Source organism: Amia ocellicauda, chromosome 8, assembly GCF_036373705.1.
Source record: "Amia ocellicauda isolate fAmiCal2 chromosome 8, fAmiCal2.hap1, whole genome shotgun sequence".
NCBI lineage: Eukaryota > Metazoa > Chordata > Actinopteri > Amiiformes > Amiidae > Amia > Amia ocellicauda.
This window is the reverse complement of record NC_089857.1, coordinates 7,106,372-7,130,984: the sequence shown is the minus strand read 5'-3', so window position 1 is coordinate 7,130,984 and position 24,613 is coordinate 7,106,372. Positions and strand designations below refer to the sequence as shown.

The window sequence follows — 24,613 nt, the reverse complement described above, 5'->3', positions numbered from 1 at the left end:
TTGTTCTTTTGTGATTAATTAACAATCTCTTCATAAAGCCTAGCCTAGTATTGAGAATTGCCTCTCTGGTGTGTTTTGACCCCTGAGGCACTCCTCTCTTATTTAGTGGTACTTGTCCGCTGCAGTGGGCTCAGTCAGGAGCTGCTGTAGAGTGATTGTTTTGGACTAGGTGATAATGACTCAGTATAATTATAATGTGGTGAACACAGCTTTAAACAAAAGATTTCTACTATGCCACAGGCTATGACTTCCCATCACCCTTTAGCATCCTGTTCAATGAAAGGAATTTGAATTAAACACAAAATTGAACGATTGGTTTATGTTTAAAACAAATATAATTTGTAGTAAAAAAAAAAAATCAGTATAGTCAAAAGCTAACTAATAACTCACTTTACATTAGCCTACATAACAACGGTTCAGTGAAATACATTGATTATAACCTATATATACTGTTCCACGTTTCTGATTTGACTATAATTTTATATAAACTCTGCAGATACTGGCACGGAAATGATTATTTATCTGTTTGCGTTCGCGGTCGGTATATTCATTGCGTCCTCTCAACGCTGATTGGTCAGAATGAACCAGCGTGCTCTAGAAGCACGAAATTCAGCGACCTGCTGCTGATTGGTTCTCGTTTCCCTTCGCCCCGGAGCAGCGCGGTGTGATTGGCTCAACACTTGGAGAGGGGCGTGTTTTAGTACGGAACTCGGGCTTGCGCATTGTTTATAAAATGGCTGGTACCGCGAGTGTAAGTAGTGAGATAAATCACTGTGTTTGTTTTGCAGCCTATAGAAACCACATGCAGATGAGCTGCACGAACGAAAGTCACTGATAGGGAGGCAAGAAAAATGAAAATTGAAAAGAAAAGTCAACGGAAATGTTCAGCCGGCAGGGAAACAGGTGATAGGACGTGTTCTGTATTATTGTAACCCACCGCTGCGTTATCTTACAGAGAGAATATGAGAGCGGATTGGTTTTGCGATAACAACATCGGAATGTAGGTTGATTTTGTGAGAAATGGTTTTGCATGTGCTTTTACAGAAATGTTACTCTCACTCACCCTGCCCTCTTCTCGATGCAGATATTTTGAAAACAAATGGAACCAATGTAACTTGATACAAGAGGACATAATACTGCTAATAATTACAATGTCGTTATTATTTCCTGTCTGTTATACATAAATAACCAAAAAGACACTTTGTTGTTGTATGTCTGTCTGGCCTGGTCTGCTCAGCAGTCTGTAGGATGTAGTGAAGCCAGCTTGAGTATTAGCAGTGTAATGAATAGGGACTGTTTTTATCCTGGTGCCTCCTGCACAAGCAGCTGGACATCTTGGCCTATGTATGTGTTGGCATGTCAGCCTGTCTGCGTGCACAGTCTGTACACTGTGTGTTTGTATGCATGGTTGAATGTTGGGTGACTTTTATTATGTATTTTATTAAAAACCTCCAGAATAGAAAGCTTCCTCAACAGTAAACCTAAGAACCAGAGAAACTGCAGCTCTGAAGGAGGGGACATTCTCTCTGTCACTTCTTTTACTCTCTCTTTATCAGTTCCCTTGTCTTTTTTAGCAGGTGCAGGAAAACTGCTGTCGGATATGGAATCGCTGTGGGAAACTACTCAGAATGGGCCCCCCCAAGTCAAAGAGGAGCCCCCTGAGCCTGTGGAGATCAAACTAGAGACGCTGGAGCCCCTGCGTATCTCTGTGAAGGTTGAGGAGGAAGGGGGGCAGAGGCAAGGGCAGGGGGAGCGCTGTGGCAGACGCTTGAAAGGCCAATGTAGTCGCAGGGTGGCACGCATTCCAAAACTGCCCCCTCCCCAGCACCATGGCGACGATGCTAGTGACCCTAACAATGCTGCCGATCATGGCAGTGTGCCCACTAGTAACAATTCAGTTGCTGCTGTTACCACTACTAGTGTTTGCACTAGCACCACCGATAATGCCAAAGCTAACCAAAAGACTCCCCACAGTGAGGCCAGTGGAGCTCCTGGTGCCAAGAATGTCATAGCGAAGGCCTGCATGGGCGCTGGGGTGGGTGGCAGGGCTGGGCACCCCTGTCGGGACTGTGACGCCAGCCTGGGGAGCGTGGCAGAGCTGAGGGCGCACCATCAAGAGGTACATGGGGAGCTGCGCCCCTATGCCTGCGGGCAGTGCGGCCAGCGCTTCCGCTACTCGTGTGTGCTGACCAACCACCTGCGCACGCACACCGGGGAGCGGCCCTTCGCCTGCCCCCAATGCCCCAAGCGCTTCACGCAGCTCAGCAGCTTCCGCACTCACGAGCGGCTGCACACCGGCGAGCGCCCCTTCAGCTGCACCGTCTGCGAGCGCTCCTTCGCCCGCCGCAGCGACCTGGGCACTCACGCCCGCACTCACACCGAGGAGAAACTTCACAGCTGCCCCGAATGTGGTGAGTTTTCTTCCCCTTTCTTCACTCTGAACTGCCAAAGTTTTGCTTTTATTCTGTTTTTAGTTTCCCTAGAATTTCATCAATAAAGGAGAACTTCTTAAATATTGGCATGATGTGACCGATCAGGACAACCAAACACAATGATCCTACCGTACCACTCACCTTTTTATTTGTATTATTTTTTTCTTGCCACTTGAGTATGACAATATGCAGCATAAGTCAGAGTAGATGTGCATTAAAACATACAAAAATAGAGGATAGTTTAATCCCTGATATGTGCAGAGGGTTACAGCAGGTGTAAGTGTCAATATAATAGCAGCAGTAACAGTAAGATGATTAAGTACTAGAAGTTTATAAATGGCAATTGGGTGCAGAGGGGAGCATATTAGTGCAATTAAGAGCTTTAAAGTAATAGTTCTGTAATGTCCAGGTACAGTCTGGATGTTAAGACCTCTTGTGGAAACTAACTCTCTGCTCTGCTCTACTCAGGGAAGAGTTTCCGGCGGGCGGTCCACCTGCGCTCCCACACACTCATCCACACCGGCGAGCTGCCCTTCCCGTGCCCGGAGTGTGGGAGGCGCTTCCGGCACGCCAACAACCTGCGCACCCACCGGCGCATCCACTCCGGAGAGCTGCCCTTCCGCTGCCCGCAGTGTGACAAGGGCTTCCGCCAGCAGGGCCACCTGAAGCTGCACCAGCGCACCCACACGGGCGAGCGGCCGTACCCCTGCCCCGACTGTGGCAAGGAGTTCGCCCGGCTGGTGTACCTGCAGGACCACCGGCGCACCCACACCCGCGAGACGCCCTACTACTGTGAGGACTGCGGCCGCTGCTTCAGCCGGCCCGGCAACCTGCAGATTCACCGGCTCGTGCACTCCGCGGAGAAGCGCTACCGTTGTGCTCAGTGCGGCAAGGACTTCCGCCACTCCAGCGGGCTGAAGGCCCATGGGCGGGTGCATAGCCAGGAGCGGCCTTACAAGTGCACCCAGTGCGGGAAGAGCTTCCGGGGCTCCGGCGGGCTGCGGGTCCACGAGCGCAGCCACACGGGGGTCCGGCCCTACGGCTGCCCTCAGTGCGGCAAGTCTTTCAAGGAGTCCGGCGTGCTGAGGAACCACCTGCGGGTGCACTCCGGGGAGACGCCCTACCACTGCCAGGACTGCGGCAAGCGCTTCCGCCAACTGGGATCCTTCCGCACTCACCTGCGCCGCCACACGGGGGAGAAGCCCTATGCCTGTGTCCAGTGCCCCAAGCGCTTCCGCCACTCCAACAGCCTGCTGGCACACCGCAAGATCCACACTGGCGAGGCCCCCTTCCCCTGCCCAGACTGCGGCCAGCTGTACAAACACATGAGGAGCCTCACCTTGCACCTCAAGACGCACACGGCCTGACGGGAGGGGTCAGGCGGTACCGCAGACAGTGGGAAGAGAAGAGATGCTCCTTCTCTGAGAAAACGAGCAAGAGTGAGATAGGTGCACACAGCATGAGATGGATAGAATCGACAACGGCAGGAACTGACACTGCCAGAGAGAGGGCGCTGTGGCCCAGATGGATAGAGTGCAATACATGTAAACGGTGGTTGAGGCTGAGAGATTATGAACAGTTGAGATGTTGAGAGTTCAAGAATTAAATGGAAGGGTTGGCACCAACCAAAACCAAGCAAGAGACGACAGGATCACAGAGATGGTAAATAGTTTATTAAGAGAGTCGTGTCATTTGTCCAGTGTGCCTTTAGTTAGGCGTCTCTTGGATTAAGGAGGGACAGTTGATTGTGTAGAAGTTTAGAGTGTGAGTGAGGGATGGATCACCTGGCCTTTTAAAAAAAATAATAATAATAATAATGATTACATTTACTAATAGAGAAACAAAAAGACACTGGCTGATGGTCAAGATAAAGTACTGAGCTGCTAGAGAGGTTGTGGAGTACAGATGTGGAAGGTTTTGGTGCTACATGACCCAATTACACACTTATTCCAGGAGGAAAATGATCACCATTCACTTTAAAGGAGTCACATTTTAGATGAGCCATTTCAGATCAAACTGAGAACAAGGCATGTTTTGCTTTCATTTTATACCACATGGTTGGTGCTCTCGTTTTCTTATGTTAATTTCTCAAATTTAATTTACAGATTTGCATCAGAATACAAATAAAACGCAACAACAACAAAATTGAATATAGTCTGTGTGTGCCTGCAGGGTCTAAGTTTGCCCAGCCAGCGAAGTGTGGGGGCTCGCCAGTGGGTGCTGTCCTGTGACCAGCTGGTCCAGAGAGATGAGTGGAGAGGGCAGGGTGCTTCTGATGGGCTTCAGAGCTGTGCTGTAGTCGGGCTGGGGCTGGGTCTCCCTCCAGGAGCCTGTCCTGGGCCAGCGGGGGTCCTTGAGGGACACTCCAGGGGACAGCTCCATGGAGTCCAGCAGCAGATGGGCAGTGAGGGGAAGGGGGCCACGGGGAGGGCTGCTGTCCTCCTGGGTGTATATTGGATTGGATGGGTGAGGGGAAGGGTCTGGGAGAGGGAAGGGCTTCAGGACGCTTCTCCTGTGTGGTTTCTGTGCTTCCTGGTGCAAGACCTGACCTGGCACAGTGGGAGGAGGAAGAGGAGCCAGGCGGCGGAGAGCAAACTGACCCCCTGCTCGCCACTTCTCTTGCCTGGCCCTTCCTGGCAGGGTGCTGGCTGTCCTCCCCGGGGGGTGCTGCAGGGCGTTGGCCTCCAGTACCTCGAAGGCAGGCCAGATGCGGTGCCGTGGGAGACGGGCAGGGTCCAGCTTCTGCACTGCACCAACCCAAGTTGAGCGCCCTCCTGCTGTGGCGTCCAGGAGTGGAGGACGGGGAGCAGCAGGTGGAGAGGGCAGCGGGCCCAGCCCTTCCTGCTGGGTAGACTGGGGTGCCTCGGTGTGGGACTCCCGCAGGGGCTGGGGGCGGACCTTCTCTTTGGTTGTTGGCAGCGGTGCTTGGTGGGGAAACTGTTTGCTCCTCTGCTCTGTTTTAGGTGGGGGAGCTGGCATCCGCAAAGGAGGCATTGTTTTCTTGGGCCCAGACAGTGTTTTCTTCTCTGCTTTGATTTCAGCCGGTCTATTCTGGAGAGGGACCGCTATGCTCGCTGCATCCATCCCAGACTCCAGTGGCTGTAGCTCAGGCTGGGGCTGTGGACTCCCTGCTGCCGTCTGCTCCCTGGTAGAGGGCGCCTGTGGGAGTGTGGTGCGTGGTGTCAGCCCAGTGTGCAGGACGGGCACACAGCCCTGAGCCCAGGAGTCTGTGCTGCACGGCTGGGGCTCCTCATCCTCCTCCCAGGAGGAGGTGCTGTCCGGCCCCTCGCCCTCGTCCCGCACCAGGAAACGCCACTCCACCATCTGCAGCAGGGCCTCCCGTGCCTGGGACACGGTGAACGGCACCAGCTAGGAAGGAGGAGACGAGGGAAGCACAGCGTTGTAGGAAGTCTCAGGCCTAGACACAATATTGCTTATTTATTTATTGTCAAAAGCCATTTTCTACTACTTCAGGATGTAAAGGCCATGGGGGACAGTTTTGTAATTTGCAGTTAATGCGTTAATGGACACACATTTAAGTATAAATGTCTAGGTCAGTGGATGCTGCATTTTCCCTTTTTCCTGATCTACCAGAGGTCCTTACATCCTGTTCTGGGAATATGTGACATAAATGCTGCTGCCAGCCACTGTGGAGGCTCACCTGTCTCTGCAGGTACACTCTGTAGCACTCCTCCATCACCCGGGACATCAGCTTGTCCACAATGTCCGCCACCACCTCCTCGCCCTCCTCCTGCATCAGCATGGCAACCCAGTCGGACTCAGTGAGGCGTCCTGGGACGATGTCTGCAGGGGCGACTGCGCTGGGGGCTGAAGGGGGCACGGGGGCGGAGGGGACACGGGACTTGTCCGCTCGGGACTTGGACGTGAAACGAGACATACCCCCAGATGACAGGAACTGGATCTGTAGACGCAAAAGAAATGAATCCACATGTACACAGTGCTGAGCTCTGACGGAAGTAAATAATAAAACTGCTGTATTTCGCCTCCACTCCAGCAGCTTCTGGTAAAAGGGTTCGCATGGCTTAAATCAGGAAGCAATTAGTTTTATTAGTAGGTAATTATGAACGGGAGGAAGAGACGCTCTGCTCCCTGGTGGGAATTTGGCATTCCGCCTGTTCGTCGCCAGAGGGCGCTCCTGTGACATGCGCCCATGGGCAGAGGTACAGTAGGTACAGTAGGGATGGTCAGTCCTTACATTAGTCCAGATTTCTTACCACTCTGAGCTCTTAATCGCTTACATACTTATTTTGCTTATGTATCTTGCTTGTTATTTATAATGATCTGATGATTTTCGCTCTTTTAAGATTAAAAACAAGGTCAAAATATCTATCGTATTAAGTGTATCGGGGATGGGCAACCAGTAATCGAGAGCCGGATTCCTGCTTTTTATTAGCAACTGGTTAATAGCTAGAAATGAAAAGTGATTTGACAATTAGATCAATCAAGTAATTAAGATATGGGGGTGACATAAATCCTGGAGGATACTTACACCCCCCGAGCACAGGCGTTGCCCTCCACATTAAACGGTGGTTTCTGAGGACCTCAGCTGTTCAATTCCAATCTTTGTGTATAGATTACAATTAGAGAATAATACCTGTGACGTAAATATGACCGTTCTCTAACGCGTTTTACGTAAACTCGTTACATATACAGGGGCAGCTCTAAGAAACTACCCCCCATCTGACAAAACATGGTGACACTAAACCACACTACCCAAACACGACTTAAATATAAAACCCGTGATTCAGACTGCACGCACGGACAATCAATGGGCAGTCTACACAAATACAAGCATTGCATTAGCTGCTAAATCTCTGTGCAAGCGGGGACTGCAAGTCAAAGCAGATGCCATGCGCTAAGAAATCAAAACAGCGCCATCAAAGAATTAACAAAATCCGGATAAGTTGTGTAATGAAATGCATTTTGACTGAGAGCTCACCTGTCTGGGTGATGTGTTTATTCGGCTCTTCCTGCTTTGGCAGTTTCGCTGTCCCGTTCCCTAGCAACGGCAAACGCGAGCTTGGCAGTGACGTAGCGCACAGCTTCCCTCAAATCACCTACACAGCTTCAGGTGACGTCTCCGAAAGTTGAGCTGTCACTATGGCTGCAGACGATGCGAGCGGATCAGGGATGGTGGAAGAGAAATGAACAGTTCGTGCAATAATAGTTGTATTATCATTGTTGACAGTTTGGATTAAAACCATCGATTCGCTGAAAACCCGAATAATCGCGTTTTATTGCCATGCCGCCATTCGTTTGGGCGAGCTAAGTGAACAGAAGAAAACGGTAAGAAGATTAATGTAATGCGGCGGGGGATTTGGTTATCAGACGCATTTATTATTATTAAAATAGTAACATTATTTTATCCGTCGTGCGAGTCTGATTATTGTAAGTTATGCGGGCTGCTGTGGCGCTATATAAATCACGGTCTCCCAGTTAACTGTGCTGCAGTATTCAATTTAAATGGCTAAATATGGGACTATGAGTTGCTGTGGGTCTCATGATGTTTTTTAATGCCTGCAGCGATCAGACCTGCACTGTCCACACATGCTTTACGAAACAGAAATACAGTTACGCACACTTTAACTGGTATGCAAAAGTATAGTAACTACGCATTTTTCCTCAGGGAGGCTCAGTGTGGTCCATGTGCCATGACTGACCAGGCCAAGGCATGGGCATCATTGTTGTATAGCGCCTTTTTTCTTTCTTCCACTTTCAGTTTTTTCATGTTTTTCTTTGTCCTTGATATGACAGATTCATTTCCCCAAAAGTGAACAACAACAGCAGCAAAACCGTGCTTATTTTCTACTATAATCTACAGTGTCCTGATTCTGTTGTCTTTCTGGTTGCAGTGCCCTGCTTCTTACAGTCAGCGCCCCACTCCTCCGCTCCTCTTCCTCTCCTTTCTCTTCTCTCCTCTCTCTTCTCTCCTCCTCTCTGCCTGCTGTCCCCCCCGCCGGCTCAGGATGTACCACAAGGAGAAGAGCATCCAGATCAAGAGCAGCGCCTCGGCCCTGTACAACAACCTGAGCGTGCTGCCCATCGCCGAGCGCAGCCTCACCTACTTCACAGTGGTGCACGGCAACGTGGTCAACATGGTGAGCGCCTCGGGGGACGGCCTCAACTTCTCCCACCGCCAGCTGCAGTCCAAGGAGGGCAACATCCCCGCCAGCTCCTCGCTCATCATCCAGGTGGGCCCCTCAGAAACATTCCTCAGTAGACCTGGGTGGGCATTTATAATTAAAGGGACCTTGACAGCAGATTTTGTGATTTATGACCACAGTGATGTTGTAGAATCATAATGACTCGATAGGTGATCTACAGAACTACATATAAACAGGTATATTGTATAATGTAGTTGGTAGGAAGTGTGTGAGGCAGTGGGATATTAGGCCATATGGGAGCCCCAATTATAGGTCTCTAATTGTGGGCAATATTCACTGTGTGATTTCTCTCTTTTCACCTTTCTGTGTGTGTGTGTGTGTGTGTGTTGCAGGCCGCCTGGTGTGTGCTGCCCTTGCGGGTGCTGCTAGTCCTGACCTCACAGAAGGGAATCCAAGTGGGTCAATAATAGTAATATTGCTGATAATAATCATGGTTCTATTTCCATATGTAGTGTGTAAACAGTGCCTGTGTGTTGCAGATGTACGAGTCTGACGGCTCCATCATGGTGTACTGGCACGCTCTGGACATCCCAGAAACCCCCACAGGTGCTTCACAGTTAAGTTCAGATGGAAACAATACGTAACCCAGGACAGCACAATGAGCTGTACAACTGACCCCAATTTAGCAGAAAGTTATAGCCCTCTACTTCTGTGCTTAACAACTTGTGTTGTCCTGGAATCACATAGACGAAAAATAAAATAAAACATAATAAAAGAGACTAAAATCTTTTGCCAGGTGTCATTATCAACTCTGCTGAAGATGAATGTGTCTAAATATTTAGTGACATTCCAGTTGAATTATTGTGGACGGCCTAGATACTTTAAACCTGTTCCGTTTCAATCTGAATTGTTTAACTGATGGTTTCTGTTGACTGTTGTGTCGTGCAGCTCAGGCAGTGTTTGCTCGGGGGATTGCTGCAGCCAGAGGAAAGTACATCTGCGTGGGTGAGTAACTAACTTCACTTACCCCATTCACACTGAAACAATTGCCAGCGTTTTGGTGGCATTTTGTTGCCGGCAAGGTCTGTGTGAATGGGTTTATCTGCATTTCGACACAAGCACTTTTCCATCTCGGGGTTCTCGTCTAATTGACATGAATTTTCCAGCAACGGGTCTGTGGGTCTGTGGGTCTGTGTGTCTGTGTGAATGGAGCAGGAAAAGGATTGTCGGCAAATGACGCGTCACATCCTTGTGTTGTTGACGCACTGCGTCTCTAACTGACGTAACCAATCAGAAATGTGCCCGCAACGTAACAAGGTTAAGCCACTTTTGAACAAGAACTTGTGACCTAAACGAAAAACAGACCAGGTCGTTAGAAATGGAGGAGATTGGAAATTATGTATGAGTGTTATTGATGAACCAACAGGTTGGTTTCGTATGTAATGCTAACTATTGTCACACGTATGTCATATGTTATATACCAATAAATCATGCAAAATATAATATCTCTATACTGGCAAACGTGTAAGACTGCATGACAGTGACATTGACGGTAGTTTGTTTCAAGTTATTTAATTTGATTTTAAGGCAGTAATGTACAACTTTAAAAAATTAAAAATAAAATAAGTTGTTTTGAGCAATCAATCAATTGCAGATCTGCACCCTAGACTTTTGGTAGATATAGTCAGGGATGGGGAGTAATGGAATACAAATAGCGGCGTTATGTAGTCAGATAACAGGAATTTGATAACTATTTCTGTTATGTTACTACTGTCAGACGAGTATTCTGATCAACTATGTATTTTTTAAAGTAAAGTAAAGACTTTTAAAGTAAAAGATTACTGATTACTAATACATGATTTACATGAAAGTGTACAAGTGTAAGGGAATCTGCAGGGGCCCGTGTGTAGTATGTGTGCAACACTGTATTTACTTACGGTCTCTAGCCAAAGAGTGGCTGATACATAAGAACATAAGAAAGTTTACAAACGAGAGGAGGCCATTCAACCAAGTATGCTCGTTTGGTGTCCATTAATAACTAAGTGATCCAAGGATCCTATCCAGTTTATTTTTAAATGTTCCCAAATTTTCAGCTTCACCCACATCACTGGGGAGTTTGTTCCAGATTGTGACGCCTCTCTGTGTGAAGAAGTGTCTCCTATTTTCAATTTTGAATGCCTTGAAGGCCAATTTCCATTTGTGTCCCCGGGTCCGTGTGTCCCTGCTGATCTGGAAAAGCTCCTCTGGTTTGATGTGGTCGATGCCTTTCATGATTTTGAAGACTTGGATCAAGTCCCCATGTAGTCTCCTCTGTTCCAGGGTGAAAAGGTTCAGTTCCTCAGTCTCTCAGTAGGACATTCCCTTCAGACCTGGAATAAGTCTGGTTGCTCTCCTCTGAACTGCCTCTAGAGCAGCGATATCTTTCTTGAAGTGTGGAGCCCAGAACTGTCCACAGTATCCAGATGAGCTCTAACTAGTGCATTGTACAGTCTGAACATTACTGCCCTTGTTCTCAATTCTACACTTTTGACAATATACCCTAACATTGTGTTTGCCTTTTTTTATTGCTTCCCCAAATTGTTTGGCTGGAGAAAGTGAGGAGTCCACATAGACTTCTAGGTCTTTCTCATGCGTTACTTCATCTAGTTCTATTCCTGCCATAGTGAAATAATAGTGGACATTTTTGTTACCTGCATGTAATACCTTGCACTTGTCCACATTGAATTTCATCTGCCAGGTGTCGGCCCACACCTGAATATTATCTAAATCCCTTTGAATAGCCTGTGCTGCCGAGATTGTATCTGCTGAGTCACCTATTTTAGTATCATCTGCAAATTTGACTGAGTCCCAGATCATTAATATAGATTAGAAAAAGCACAGGCCCTAGTACTGATCCCTGTGGAACTCCACTAACAACCTCACTCCAGTTAGAAGCGACTCCTCTAATCGACACCCTCTGTTTCCTATACATCAACCAGTTCATAATCCATCTACTTACATTACCCTGAATACCTACAGCTTCCAATCTGAGGATCAGTCTTTGGTGTGGAACCTTATCAAAAGCTTTCTGAAAATCTAAGTATTTCATATCATATGCTTTCACCTGATCTACAGCTGCAGTTGCGTGTTCGAAAAATTCCAATAAATTAGTAAGACATGATCTGCCTCGTCTAAACCCATGTTGACTATCTCCAAGAATATGGTTTTCATTAAGATGCTCCTCTATTTTCTGTCTAATAATTTTCTCCAACATTTTACAGGTGATGCAGGTGTGACTGATTGGTCTGTAATTTCCTGGCTCAGTTTTGTCCCCTTTCTTGTGGATTGGTATGACATTTGCCATCTTCCAGTCAGTTGGGACATCCCCTGTTCTAAGTGTCTTTTGGAATATTTGGGTTAGCGGTCTAAAAATATTTAAGTACTGTTGGAAATATACCATCTGGCCCAGGTGATTTGTTTGTTTTTAATTCTGCTAGTCCCTTTAGTACCTCCTCCTCATTTATCCTGATTTCTCTTAGGGTTTGACTGGACTGATTTTTAAACTGTGGCATGTTCTCTGTTTTCTCTTTTAAAAACCTCTGTGAAATACTCATTTAGAACTCATTTGCCACATCTTGTTCGTTTACCACAATACATCAATTTTTGCACTTTATCTGTTTCACTTCCTCCTTTATTGACCTCTTGCTGTTGTAGTATTGAAAAAAGCTATTTTCATTAGTTTTAGCTCCAAGAGCTTTATTTCTTTCTATTTCCCTCTTTGCTTTCCTGATCCCTTTCTTAAGATCTCTTTGCAGCTTTTGCATACATCGATTAAACCATTTTGGCCAATGTTTCTTGGTCCTCAATTTGCTAAGTTTTGGAACAAATTTCTCTTGGGCCTCTAGTAGTATATTCTTAAAATATAACCATCCATTTTCAACTGAATCTGTATCCAGTGTGCTCCAATCTAACTCTTCTAAGTGCAGCCTCATACCTTCGAGGTTTGCTTTTTTTAAAATTGTAGACCATTGTTTTAGACTTGGTCCTTGTTTTTTTAAAGAATGCCTCAAAGCTAACCATATTGTGATCACAGTTTGCCGTTGGTTCTTTAACTAGTGTCCCTCTAACTCTATCTTCATCATTTGAAAAGATCAAATCAATGCATGCACGGTCTCTGGTTGGTTCCCTGACAAATTGAGTTAGAAAAACAGTCGTTTGCCATCTCAACCATTTCTATTTCTGCTTCTTTAGTCCCGACTGGGCTTTCCCAGTCTATGACCGCCATTATAACAGCCACATCCTTGCTACATGCAGTCCTGATTACAATGTACAATGCAACGTCTTGCTGAATATCTGAGTTGGGTGGTCTGTAACACACTCCTACCACTAATCCTCTGGATCTCTTGTTCAAAAGTTTGACCCACAAAGATTCTGTTCTGTTACTGGGATCTAATTTGAGTTCTTCTGCCTCAATGTAATTTTTCACATATAATGCTACCCCACCACCTCTTTGATTTTGCCTGTCTCTCCTAAACTGTGTGTATCCTTTCAAATTGTATTAATCCACATCATTTTCTGTAAGCCATTTTTCTGTCACTCCTACAACATCATAGTCACACGCCAACACTGTGGCTTCTAGGTCTAACATCTTGTTCCTTATACTCCTGGCATTGAGGTACAAACATTTCCGGACTTTCCTACTGGTAGTTTCCCTTTGTTTTCTTTCCTTGGAGGAACATCTCCCATTGTCAGGACTCCCTGCCCCCCTGGTCCCTAGTTTAAATGATTCTCAATTACTCTGCACATACTCTCCAAATGCATTAGCCCCCCTTCTGTTTAGATGTAGACCGTACGGTTTGTACAGGTTCCATCTATCGCAGAAGAAAGACCAATGCCTGATAAATCTAAACCCTCTTCCGTAAACCATGATTTTAGCCACATGTTGAACTTTCTAATCTCAGCCTGTCTCCCTGGCCATGCACGTGGTATCGGAAGTATTTCAGAGAAAACTACCGTGGAGGTTCAACTCTTTGTTCCTAACTCTCTAAATTTGTCTTGCAGAACCTCTGCCCTTCCTTTTCCTATGTCATTGGTTCCAATGTGGACCATGACCAGTGGATTCCCCCTGGCTTTGGCCAGTAGCCTGTTTACTAGTTTAGGGAGATCTGCAACCTGAGCACCAGGCAGGCAAGATACCATGCGGGTCTCCTTATCACTGGAACACACTGTGTGATCTACACCTGTAAGGATTGAATCTCCTACTAAAACTACCTCCCTCTTCTGGCGGGGAGTGGGCACCATGGTGCTCTGGTGCTTAACTGCCCTCCCGTCACCCTCTGAGCTTTCACTGTCCAACTCAGTGTCCAGCAGTTGGAACTTGTTGATTTGGCGCCATTCTGCAACAAGCAGCAGAATGGAGCTGCAGTCAGCAATGTCCCAGTCAGTAACACACAGCTCAACTGTGGCTATTGTTGCAACAATTTGTGTGTTAGCAGAGATTTAACTCATGGAGTTACAGGCAATTGCTCACTTTCAAAGAAAGAAAATTGAACAAATATTAAAGTGCATTACAAGATGTGCTTCCAAGGACTCGACTTCAAATAAAAAAAAAACATCTGGAGGGAAGATTGTTTTTTAAATGTGTTGCAACTGTGCAATACAATTATGATTGACATGCGAGTAGAAAATACACATTTTAATAATTATAATAAATACGATTTAATAATTACATATTTTCTTATGAAAGTATAATAATCAAAGCAGCAGCACAGAAATAGTATAATCAAAAAACGTTATCAATAGTTTGTATCTGCAGTAATAAGTTATCCTATCTAAATTTAAGATACATCCACGTACATTACAAATAGTTCCTGTGCATCTTAGCTGGTTCTTTGATCTTAACAATGAAATGATTAATATAATGCCAAAATAACAACATACAATGTGTTTATAGCCTAAAACAAAACAAATCACACAAATTTAATAAACTAGTCCTAACCAGTGGTGTGCCGTTCAGTGCTCTTTACTGTGTGTGTTCAGGGGATCCTCACATGTCAAACCTGTAATCTTTTACAAACCGATAGATTTCACTTTAAAGAAGGTAAGACGTCAATAATGTGTTAATTGTATAAACAAGAGGCATAACATTGCTCACTCGTAGATACTTAAAAATAACGCCATTATTGCATTGATTTCAAACTATGTTTTCGTTGCTGGTGAATTGAAACCGGTGAAATCAATAAATCAAATGAATAACAATATATAACATTTAAATCCCCTTTATTATAGCAAGTTGCTTGATTTTCACAGAACAAAATAATTTACAGACAAGGTACCTATTTAAGTTTTCAAGAAAATGTGTTTCACAGTATCAGTGATTAACAGAAAATGAAAAACAACTCCTGCATTAAAATGACTGAACGTGATACACCTTCTTTGATATTAACGCTGATATTATTGATGTCAGATTTATGTCGGTTTGTAAAAATGTAAAGGGTATCAAGATGCAGTTTCACAAAATGCATACACTACTACAAAATGCAAAGCATAAATATGCAAGAGAATTAAACTGACCCAAATCTTAATTACCATTTTAATCGTTTGATCTGTGGATAAAAATAAACAATTTCAATCCGTCATCCATATTAGAATGTGTAGTACATTTTGTTTCACTTTTTGAAATCGGCTGCTTTTGTTTTCTAATAAAGGAAAAAAATAGTGTTCCAAAAGTAATCTAAAAGTATTCTGATTACATTACTGACTGACTAATGTATTGGATTGGGTTACAGATTATTTTCAAAACAAGGTAATCAGTATTCTGTAACGGAATACTTTTTTAAAGTAACCCTCCCAACCCTGGATATACACTCACCTAAAGGATTATTAGGAACACCATACTAATACTGTGTTTGACCCCCTTTCGCCTTCAGAACTGCCTTAATTCTACGTGGCATTGATTCAACAAGGTGCTGAAAGCATTCTTTAGAAATGTTGGCCCATATTGATAGGATAGCATCTTGCAGTTGATGGAGATTTGTGGGATGCACATCCAGGGCACGAAGCTCCCGTTCCACCACATCCCAAAGATGCTCTATTGGGTTGAGATCTGGTGACTGTGGGGGCCAGTTTAGTACAGTGAACTCATTGTCATGTTCAAGAAACCAATTTGAAATGATTCGACCTTTGTGACATGGTGCATTATCCTGCTGGAAGTAGCCATCAGAGGATGGGTACATGGTGGTCATAAAGGGATGGACATGGTCAGAAACAATGCTCAGGTAGGCCGTGGCATTTAAACGATGCCCAATTGGCACTAAGGGGCCTAAAGTGTGCCAAGAAAACATCCTCCACACCATTACACCACCACCACCAGCCTGCACAGTGGTAACAAGGCATGATGGATCCATGTTCTCATTCTGTTTACGCCAAATTCTGACTCTACCATCTGAATGTCTCAACAGAAATCGAGACTCATCAGACCAGGCAACATTTTTCCAGTCTTTAACTGTCCAATTTTGGTGAGCTTGTGCAAATTGTAGCCTCTTTTTCCTATTTGTAGTGGAGATGAGTGGTACCCGGTGGGGTCTTCTGCTGTTGTAGCCCATCCGCCTCAAGGTTGTACGTGTTGTGGCTTCACAAATGCTTTGCTGCATACCTCGGTTGTAACGAGTGGTTATTTCAGTCAAAGTTGCTCTTCTATCAGCTTGAATCAGTCGGCCCATTCTCCTCTGACCTCTAGCATCAACAAGGCATTGTCGCCCACAGGACTGCCGCATACTGGATGTTTTTCCCTTTTCACACCATTCTTTGTAAACCCTAGAAATGGTTGTGCGTGAAAATCCCAGTAACTGAGCAGATTGTGAAATAATCAGACCGGCCCGTCTGGCACCAACAACCATGCCACACTCAAAATTGCTTAAATCACCTTTCTTTCCCATTCAGACATTCAGTTTGGAGTTCAGCAGATTGTCTTGACCAGGACCACATCCCTAAATGCATTAAAGCAACTGCCATGTGATTGGTTGATTAGATAATTGCATTAATGAGAAATTGAACAGGTGTTCCTAATAATCCTTTAGGTGAGTGTAGATATACACACAATGTAATGTCATGCTTTTTTCTCATTTATTTTAGTTAACTAAACTTTGCTGTAGTGTGTCAAGACCCACACAATGCCTCTCGTTACACGACCATGAACCGAGAGCTGAGTTTCACATTGGGTCCATTGGTTCAAATGATCTGTGACCTCTGGGTCCAGTGACCACACCGCAAAAACACACAACCACAGCCTGATGAGCTGGTCATAGCGCGAAAACGCACCTAGATTGATGTATTGTTTGCTTTTCCCCCTTGACAGTTGTTCTTGGTAGTGAGTCAGACCTGAACCAACCTCCTGGTTAGAACCAATAGCCCCAGAAACACAATGGAAGGAAACTGGCAAAATGAGGAAATTATCGAACTTTTACAAATATGTCCAGAATATGGGTCTGTGTCTCCTCTCCCGAATCCACAGGCTTCTGTAACATCTCGTTCCCATTGCTACAGCACTAGTGCCTGCATTCTGTGTTTTCTGTGTGAATGGGTACATCCTGCGATTTGCCGGCATTCAAAGCCAGTGTGAATGGGGTGCAACAGGAAAAAAACAGGCAAATGTTGCCTGCATTTTGCTGGGATTTCAGTGTGAATGGGGCTGCTGAGACCCGGGGACTCCCAGAGAGAGTGGGCAGGTACAGTTCTGCAAATGATTCCTATTCTCTGTTAAAATCCCAGTCTCTCTCTCACTGTCCCTCTCTTCCTCTCTCTCACCTCTCCTGCTCAAACTTTTCTCAGTTTTTTATTTTGTTTTCTCTCTGCTGTGTGGATCTGTCCTGGTGTTCAAATCCAGTCTTCAGCATGTATTTCCTCGTCTCTCCAGGCACGTCTCTTGGCTCAGTGCTGGTGTTTGACGTGCCCTGCAAAGGCAGTAACATCACGCTGTCCGAGGTGCTGGAGGAACACAGGGAGCCCATCACAGACCTGGCCTCTGAGTCGTCTGAGAACGAGGTATAGCCCTACTCTGCCTCTGACACACGAAAAATCTGTATTGGCATGACTAAGTTACATCACTGCTGCCAAACCATTGACAGGTCCAGGCCAATGAGGAACAATTAAATCCAGTCATTATTCATGAACGAATTTTACACACATGGACGACACTTTTGCATCGATTGTATTTGGATATTTTTGATATCCCTCTCCCTATTTGCATTCTCTCTCCCTCTCAGGACTGCGTGGCTGAGCTGGTCAGCGCTGACGACTCGGGGCTCCTGTGTGTGTGGAAGGCAGGAGAGGATTTCCAGCTGCTCAACAAAATCCCTGCTTATGGGTGCGAGAGGGAGGGAACGGGAACGGGAGGGAGAGGGAGGGACCATAGTGATGGATCTTCATATTGATCACACCTTCAGAGAATCCCGCACAGCATTTAGACTGGATACATCTTTATTTTAATTTACTTTAATTAAGAACTATGTTGTATAGATGGGATTCACTTATTTTAATGCACTTATTTTCATATGTTTTGGAGATTGTGTATATTTTGTGAAAGAGAAATCCCTTGGCAGGCTCTTCGCCCACTCTCTTTCACGGCCCTGTCCACGTGCACAGGTGCAGCTGCTCCTCGGTGAAGCTGTGGTGCGGGGTGGTGGTGGCGGGCTACGGCAGTGGGCAGATCCGGCTGTACGACGGCATGTCGGGGGTGGTGTATGCCGAGGTCAACGCCCATGCCCGCTGGATATACGCCCTGGATGTGGCGCCCAAGACTGGCACTGTGAGACTCCCACTTTGACACTCGATTAACAATAAAAAAAAGGATCAAATTTTCTTAGGTGTTGATACAACTCTGCATCGGCGATGTCACACCTAGTCTTTTTTTTATTTTTCTTCTGTTCCTCAAACTACATGGATAACTTATAACATGCGTCTGTCTCCATGCCTGTCTGTCCCGGCACAGCTGCTGTCCGGAGCGGAGGACTCCCTGGTTCGGATTTGGAAGCTGAACAAGAGTGCGGAGAACGACACTGTGGAGGTAAACATTGGCTCCTCCTGTCTGTGCAGCTGTACAAGAAACTTTAGTTTCCTCGCCCTCGCTGCTCTCTCCATCTCTCTCTCCCTCCCAGACTGAGCCAAGACATTTTTTTCCCTGTCCTCGCCTAGATCGAGCACAAACACACGGAGTGCGTGACGGACGTCCAGATCTGTGGAGCCAAGTTCTGCGACGGCGAGGGGAGCGCGTTTGCTGTGACAGGGTACGACCTGAGCGAGATCATCCGCTACACGCTGGTGTAGGGCGCGCCACGGACAGCGCTTTGGTGTGCCAAGTCAGGTCATCTGTGATTGAAATAATCCCATTGTGATTTGAAATGCATTGACAGGTGATCGGTCAACCCCACACACAACTGTGCAACCATTTCCCATACAGTTCGTTGAGAGAGGAGTGTCTCGCCTCGTCTGTGTTGACATGACATATTTGTGAATGCAGCAGCAGGCAGACAGGAGAGGAAAGGGGTGTTCAGGTTAGACAAAGTGACCAAACAACTAATTAGGAGTGAGAGAGCAGCTAGATTGAGGACCTGTGTAGCTGTGGGCCAACCATGAGATGCTCAGATCTCAGAAACTGATTTGAGTACGAAGATGGAAATCCATACATAGTGCCGCTTACAAATATTACTTGGTTTATGTTCGTGATGAATCGAATGCTGTTTTAAGCAGCGTGATGGATTTCTAATGGAATGAGTGCTTGTACGTACAGGTCAGCACGATTGAACAATGCAGTGCCAGGGGAAATTCTATAGCAAGTGTGTGTGATCTTTATTTTATATCGATTTTTGCAGGACACACATAGATCAATGTCACCATATGCATCCAAGACACAAGGGAATGGGGTTTCTGGTCTCTGTGGTTTTGGTCCTTTACTGGTCTTTTTTTTTTTAAATATATTTTATTAATTTCCTCTTGCTGCCTTTTAAGATCCTGCATTTTAAAATGTCGGAAATCAAAAATCAGTGTTGCTTTTTAGTGGATGATACGTGACTGTTACTTGGAATAGCTCTGCTCCACCAATAAACATGCCATTCAGATGAGAAGCAGGCCTCGGCCAGTGTTTGGAGTGATTTTGACTTAGCTTACACACACACACACACACACATACACACTCTAGTAAACATGGTGCTGCTCACCAGGATGGAAACATATTTGTATTTACAGGACCATTATATTATTAGCAGTGACCAAGTAATCTGCCCATGGAGGAGGAAGTAGTTCAGGCTGCATCCTGCAGGGGGCAGGTGTGCACTGCAGCCCACATCTTCATTCCTGCAAACACAAGCCCTTAGATTTCTATACAAGCCTCTCTCCTTTCTGTACAGATGGTTCTGTCTCTTGAAACCAGCTGTAGGGTCTGAGTCTGTGTACTACATTAAACCAACCCTGTTATTGTCCCGTTAGTTCATTCAAGGGGACACTTGGACTAATCCTCAGTCCTTCGAGCTCTGGAGTGATTTTTTTTTATAGAAATGAAAACCCAGACACAGCCGGATCAAAGACTTTAGCAAGGTTTTATTAAAAGTCAAGTCAAACATTGAAATACTTAAACGGCAAAAAAAAAAAAAAAAAAAAACTACCTTTTTTTCCTTTTTGTACAAATCACAGTGGTTGAAAAATATTACAAAGGATTTCTTTTATTTTATTTTTTGTCCTTTTTTTGCGCAACAGCAGCAAAACATTCTGATCTTTTCATTTTATTATAAAAAAAAGCCCTTAAAGTGTTTTTTTCATTTTAGTTTTTTCCTGTTAGGTCATTGTCACTATTTCAAAGTCCACAAAAAGAAGCTCAATAGGATTAAGTTTGAATAACTGGGGGGGGGAGTGCAAAAGTCCTTAATAGTCACATCAGTTGAAGAGAAAAGAGCCCCTCTGGGTTAAAGATGGGGGCCCCTGTCCTGGCTGTGAGGGGGGGTCTCTGCAGGCTGGGAGTGTGTATTTGCACATTGGCCAATTTTTTAGCGCAGTGTCAAAACAGGTTTTCAAAACAGGGATCCTGTGAATCCACAGAGAAGACTTGTATAATGCATTCAAACTTCCAAATCCGCTTACGCACTCTGCACTCGGCTCGGACTAATTTATTAGGAATCTGTTGCCAAGCAGTATTATTAATTGCCAATTATAACCTGGTTTATTCAAATAAAATTGTTTTGAGGTTGAAAAATTGCCATTCGGTTGGGTTGCAAATCTACACTGCCGAGTACAGTGAACACAGACAGCCAGGAGAGGGGCCAACACATTAAAATGGTGTGTGACTGATCAGGCAGCTGGTGTAACTAGCTTAGTGCAATTAATTAGAGCCATACGTAGGTATAAACAGCGCGGTTCACTGGTTAAGTATTTATTCCCAGTGCAAAAGAACCACTGGAATTGTATGCAGCATCCTTAGCTTAATATCGAAGGCAGTGTGAATGGGGATCGGGCTCGGACCCCCCAGTGAGAAGGCAGATCTACAGCACTACTGAAATGGGGGTTTCATAAGCAGTACAACAGACACAGTATAGGACTAAGCTACCAGGGAGCTGGTTACACTGGGAGACGTGTGAACGTGATTGTGCCCTTGCTGTTTGGGGGCGAGTTTATTACAGAGGCCGATGCGAGAAGCTACTGCAGAAAAAACTCTCTGCCCGTGGGTTTGAACCATGTTCCTGTGCCAGGGCCGGGTCGTCTTGACAAACTACAAAAACACCATGTCTACAATACTGTTTACAAAGGTGTGCAGTTAAAATTACATATGATTGTTTGTCTTTTTTAGGTCTAGTGATTAGTGCTGAGGTTCAAGAATGAAAGCTCACTCTTGTCTAGGCTGTACACTGCAGCATGTCCAGTCCCCTGGTTTGTAAATGCACACATTATTTTATGGGCTAATTTGAAGTTTGATATCCAGCTTATTGGTCATTAAATCTCAGTCTTTTAACACTAAGAATAAACACTTTTAAATGTTGGTCCAAATGGCAAGAACACCAGCAACATCACAAAGGAAGGTCTTCATCACTAGGTACTGTGTGCAAGTCAGCATACGAGGTAGAACTCTCATCGGGAAGTTCTGACAGTTTTGCTAACGCCGAGCACTACAGGAGACTTTGCATGCTTTTCCAAAACATCAACACACATTTCCACACTCATGTCAGTCAGTTATTTGCGGAATCTTTCTATACCAATTCTGGTAATGCCGTTCACATTGATCTGTTTTTAGTTTTTCAACAGAAATGAAATGAATTTGAAACGTTCTGACAAGCTGAAGCATGCGTTTAAATCATAATAAATAAATAAAGAGGAACTAGACCACAAATGTAGTAAACTGACACCAAACTGAAGGTAGGATGATTCTCCAGTGGGTTTGCAAACTGCTCTTTAATCAAATCGTACTAATTTCTGCATTTCAAGACTCACCAGCTTTGTAAACCTGTATGTGTGCCCAGCGATGGCACTGCGCTGAGAGGGCGTTTTACCACAGCGGCAGCCCTGACCAGACGGAGGCCAGCAGCACTGCCGCGGTGAGAGGACACAGCCGGTGAGCTCACATTGTGACAGTGAAGCATACGACAGGAAAGCAGCATCAAATAAACACACACACGTCACTGCTACTCTGGGGGTACAAGCCCTGCCGAACAAGCATCACACGCACTGGGTGAGTCAGGTGACCGGTGGAAGCCCAGTGACGGATGCCAACACCTACACATGGGCAAGGCTACAGAAGAGATGGGCAACAAAGTGTGAGAAGGCACAGCAAACGCCAGAGCTGGGGGATGGTGTGGAGGGTGGAGGGTGGGGGGGTATGGTACACGTTGAAATTTTACAACACTCGTGCGTGCAATCAGGTGTCTGCTCAGCTCCAGGAAGGCATCGGTACATCTTTGCAGCTGAGCAAGAGACTTATTTAGCTACACGTAAAAACAAATAATAATAATAATAATAATAATAATAGGAAAAACCCTGCATTACATCTGTACAGAAAACCCCTATGCCAGCGCCCACTGTCCCCTGACTCCCACACTCTCTCCATTTGCATCTCCGACACAAGAGAAAGAGGGCTGGATTCTGCCCTAAACGCCCCGCAGGCAGACTGTGCTCAGTGAGTGCATTAAGGAACTGGCCGGAGCCAAGACCCTGGAAGACTCGTCAATAGGCATCGATGAAGAATAAGGAGATCAGTACGCCCTGTGACTCAATACCGTACGCCACTTCAATAGATCCATCATCCTCCTCTCCAGTTAATACTGCGCATGAAAACAGTCCCTCTGCAGACAAGTGCACATCAGTATTAATCTGCACCATCAAGGCAAAGAATACTGGGCAGGTATTAAAGACCTTCTCCATTTGCTACTGTACACTGTGAAAAACAATTTCCAATTTGTCTGTATAGCTTAAATGAAAATTAGGATTATAGTTTAAATTAACTATATATGAAGATCTCTGTTAAGCACAGGAAGCTGACACAGAACTTATATATATATATATATATATATATCACTCTGTCGATGTTCCTCTACCTTTCACTTATATTTAAATGGAAGGTTGCACATTCTCTGCTGTTAGTGAGAGAATTAGGCATTCATTGCCCCCCCTCTCATAAAAGGTACAAATAAATCCGGTTTCATCTGTTGACCAGCAAGTGTGCCAACGCTACACCAAGACTGACTCTCTACTGGGAGGAATGCCAGCTGGGGCCCCTGTATCTCTCAAGACATCTCTTGCATCTCCTCCAACACAGGGGCCACAGCCACACCGGGAGCAGGAGGGAGCTTAGTGCAAATTAGATGGACACATGCAATCAGTTCCCCAAGTCAAACCCATATAGCTCTTTCTGCAAGCGCAGTTTCAACACCTCTAAACAGCTGCTTCCATTCCCCCCAACCACACACACTGCCACCACCACCAAAGGCAATACCATGAGAGAGAGAGAGAGAGAGAGAGAAAAGTCACACCTCTAAAGTGAAAACAAAAGCAGGAAATCAATAAAGCCCAAAGTCTATCTCCAAACGCCTCATTCGGCAGGTATGGTGGAGCCCGTCAGTTTTGTTCCGTGCTTTAACCGTCGTCTCTGCACTTTCGCCACACTTACGTCAATTTCACTGTGCTTTACTACACTTGACTGTGCATTGAAGAGGGAGATACAAGCAGGCACACCTGGGGGGCACACTGGCTCTCCCACGTCCTCCGTGTCGGTTTATCACTTAATGCTACTGGGTGGGTGGGTGGTATGTGCTCACTGATGCCGAGTTCAAAGAGCGATGGCCCCCCTCTCCCCAGGACCTCTACACTGACACTCCCCCCACAGCCCTGGTCACTCTGCTCTGGCGCTCTGCTCACGTACCTCCTCTCTCGCCTGTCCGCGACTCACTGGTCTCTGAGGCAGCAGCCCTGCTGACCTGGTCCGTATTGGACGCCGCTACAGAGCCTGTTTGTTTTCTTGGGGTTGGGGCTCAATGAAGACCAATAATGCAGTCACAGTTACATCCCCCCCGTGTACATCAATACCAGGGCTGGCCACTCCCACTCCCAATCCCTAAATCAATGAATACAACTCACTTTACAATCTCTTTCTCTTAATCTGAAGAACGGGAATCAAACGGAACATCAGAGAGTGACTAGCAGTAAATGTGATTTTTAAAGGAGCCCACAGGAAACACTGAACTTCAACCAATCATAGCATCCATGTCAAACAACACACGTAGATGTGCCTCAGGGACACGGAAGTCCACCAGCTTAATAGATTTACACTATAACAACTGTGGTCATTGTTTGTCTCTACAAATCATAGATAACCTCTGTCTGAACGGCCTTCTCTCTAACACCATTCACTCGTCTAGTTCTCTCTTGTGCTCTCACTCTCCATCCCAGAAAGATGGAGAGTAAGGGACGGGGGTGACTGGGGAGTCACCTCAAACTGAACGAATATTCACAGTTTTGTTTTTGGTTAAAAAAACAGGACATATGAAGAACAACGGAGAGGAAATCAGAAAAATAAATTTGTAATAATAAACGTGTACACGGTCT

The 24,613-nt window shown here is 45.5% G+C and overlaps 3 protein-coding genes across 6 annotated transcripts; 2 read left to right on the top strand and 1 right to left on the bottom strand.

Moving 5' to 3' along the window:
* The first annotated feature begins 709 nt into the window (after positions 1–709).
* LOC136755385 (zinc finger protein 135) lies at positions 710–4,104 on the top strand. 3 transcript variants are annotated; one of them, XM_066711939.1, is made up of 3 exons: positions 710–751; positions 1,575–2,411; positions 2,901–4,104. In XM_066711939.1, the coding sequence occupies exons 2-3, from the start codon at positions 1,601–1,603 to the stop codon at positions 3,797–3,799; spliced, it is 1,710 nt and encodes a 569-aa protein (XP_066568036.1). In that variant the 5' UTR covers positions 710–751; positions 1,575–1,600; the 3' UTR covers positions 3,800–4,104. The 3 variants fall into 3 exon arrangements, with proteins under 3 accessions (XP_066568036.1, XP_066568033.1, XP_066568034.1); XM_066711936.1 differs by lacking the exon at positions 710–751 and adding an exon at positions 759–903; XM_066711937.1 differs by lacking the exon at positions 710–751 and adding an exon at positions 880–1,000.
* c20h2orf81 (chromosome 20 C2orf81 homolog) lies at positions 4,084–6,393 on the bottom strand. The gene is made up of 2 exons (XM_066711940.1): positions 6,094–6,393; positions 4,084–5,801 (listed from the first exon to the last, which is right to left on the bottom strand). The coding sequence occupies exons 1-2, from the start codon at positions 6,328–6,330 to the stop codon at positions 4,608–4,610; spliced, it is 1,431 nt and encodes a 476-aa protein (XP_066568037.1). The 5' UTR covers positions 6,331–6,393; the 3' UTR covers positions 4,084–4,607.
* A 1,131-nt stretch (positions 6,394–7,524) lies between these two features.
* wdr54 (WD repeat domain 54) lies at positions 7,525–19,656 on the top strand. 2 transcript variants are annotated; one of them, XM_066711942.1, is made up of 10 exons: positions 7,525–7,739; positions 8,306–8,644; positions 8,950–9,012; positions 9,097–9,163; positions 9,506–9,562; positions 17,451–17,578; positions 17,800–17,900; positions 18,185–18,341; positions 18,525–18,599; positions 18,728–19,656. In XM_066711942.1, exons 2-10 carry the CDS (start codon positions 8,420–8,422, stop codon positions 18,857–18,859), a joined length of 1,005 nt encoding a protein of 334 aa, XP_066568039.1. In that variant the 5' UTR covers positions 7,525–7,739; positions 8,306–8,419; the 3' UTR covers positions 18,860–19,656. The 2 variants fall into 2 exon arrangements, with proteins under 2 accessions (XP_066568039.1, XP_066568038.1); XM_066711941.1 differs by having other exon boundaries at positions 18,179–18,341.
* The last annotated feature ends 4,957 nt before the right edge of the window (positions 19,657–24,613 follow it).

Excerpts from the sequence above, each read along its gene's own strand:
- LOC136755385 (XM_066711936.1), top strand. The coding sequence starts at position 852 with ATGAAAATTGAAAAGAAAAGTCAACGGAAATGTTCAGCCGGCAGGGAA. Across the intron at positions 904-1,574 it reads TTCAGCCGGCAGGGAAACAG|CAGGTGCAGGAAAACTGCTG; the intron begins GTGATAGGACGT and ends TGTCTTTTTTAG. Across the intron at positions 2,412-2,900 it reads TCACAGCTGCCCCGAATGTG|GGAAGAGTTTCCGGCGGGCG; the intron begins GTGAGTTTTCTT and ends TGCTCTACTCAG.
- c20h2orf81 (XM_066711940.1), bottom strand. The coding sequence starts at position 6,330 with ATGTCTCGTTTCACGTCCAAGTCCCGAGCGGACAAGTCCCGTGTCCCC. Across the intron at positions 5,802-6,093 it reads GAGTGTACCTGCAGAGACAG|CTGGTGCCGTTCACCGTGTC; the intron begins GTGAGCCTCCAC and ends CCTCCTTCCTAG.
- wdr54 (XM_066711941.1), top strand. The coding sequence starts at position 8,420 with ATGTACCACAAGGAGAAGAGCATCCAGATCAAGAGCAGCGCCTCGGCC. Across the intron at positions 8,645-8,949 it reads GCTCCTCGCTCATCATCCAG|GCCGCCTGGTGTGTGCTGCC; the intron begins GTGGGCCCCTCA and ends TGTGTGTTGCAG. Across the intron at positions 9,563-17,450 it reads AGGAAAGTACATCTGCGTGG|GCACGTCTCTTGGCTCAGTG; the intron begins GTGAGTAACTAA and ends TCGTCTCTCCAG.